Source organism: Cyprinodon variegatus, unplaced genomic scaffold (genome assembly GCF_000732505.1).
Source record: "Cyprinodon variegatus isolate N-32 unplaced genomic scaffold, C_variegatus-1.0 Scaffold653, whole genome shotgun sequence".
NCBI classification, from domain to species: domain Eukaryota; kingdom Metazoa; phylum Chordata; class Actinopteri; order Cyprinodontiformes; family Cyprinodontidae; genus Cyprinodon; species Cyprinodon variegatus.
The window spans coordinates 82,074-83,055 of record NW_015151106.1 but is presented as its reverse complement, the minus strand read 5'-3'; the positions used below and the strand labels follow the sequence as shown (position 1 = coordinate 83,055).

General features: G+C 49.3%; 1 protein-coding gene across 2 annotated transcripts in view; it reads left to right on the top strand.

Moving 5' to 3' along the window:
* The first annotated feature begins 136 nt into the window (after window positions 1-136).
* Window positions 137-982, top strand: part of LOC107096822 (zinc finger protein 513-like) — a 6,900-nt gene continuing 6,054 nt past the window's right edge. For both annotated transcript variants that reach the window (XM_015393691.1, XM_015393690.1), the window contains exons 1-2: window positions 137-238; window positions 536-775. In XM_015393691.1, coding sequence (XP_015249177.1) covers window positions 736-775 — 40 coding nt within the window. In that variant the 5' untranslated portion in view covers window positions 137-238; window positions 536-735. The remainder of the gene's footprint in view (window positions 239-535; window positions 776-982) is intronic.

Sequence of the window (982 nt, the reverse complement as noted above, 5' to 3'; positions counted from 1 at the left end):
TTTATTTTTTCAGTGGCCCTAATCCTCTACCGTAGTCTTGGTTCTTTTTTCGTCTCAGAACTCTTTCAGCTCATGTTTCATAGACCCGTTTGGGACCACATCTCCCACAATCCCTTGTTGTAGACTGAGGTCACGTGGCTCGCAGAAGCCGGTGTCAGCAGTCTGACAGCAGCAAACTGTGGATTTAAAGTTTTAGCGTCATGTTTGTCTCTCTGTCTGCTCTTGGATTTGATCACAGGTATGTTTGCCATCAGCCTGACAGACCTGGCTTTAAGTTTTCACTTTACTCCGAACTTTAAATGAAGTCTTTATTTTCCTAGAGGTGAAATAACTGAGGTTAAACCCGAATGGCTCCGTCTACTTGCTGAAAAACAACGACAGTGGCAGCTTAGGTCCAGGAAAATAAAAGTTAAAAATTTGTGTATCGCGTTGTTATTTGTGAAACTCCAGTTAATCATTAATAACCTTTATTTAGTAATAATTATAATACATTTTAAAGTTGTATTTAAGCTGTTTTCCGGTGGTGTGTTCCCAGGAGGTAGTCGGAGCTGGCCGCTGCTGCTGTCCGTTGGAGGAAGAGGAAGAGGAAGGAGCTGATGAAGATGAGGAGGATGATGACATGCAGTTAGCTGCCTGCCCGCCTGCCTGGCTGACGGACGGGTCGGAGCCTCCCGGCTGACCGAGCGCTGCCCAGCCCGCCGGAGGAGCGCAGGATCCGGGCTGAGAGGCTCCAGCATGCCGCGGAGGAAGCAGTCCCACCCGCAGCCGCTGAAAGGTGAGTCTACCTGCGGCTCTCTGTCTGCTCCGCCCCCCGCAGAATGAGGAAGTACTTCTGGGATTACCTCAGATTAGGCTGGATTTGTCTTTAAGCCAAACTGGAGGTTTCAGACTGGATCAGCTGTGGTTAAACTGGAAGATCTGCTCCTCTTCCTCAGGCCGCCTTATCTCCTCCTCCTCCTCCTCTCTGCTTCCTGTCTCCACT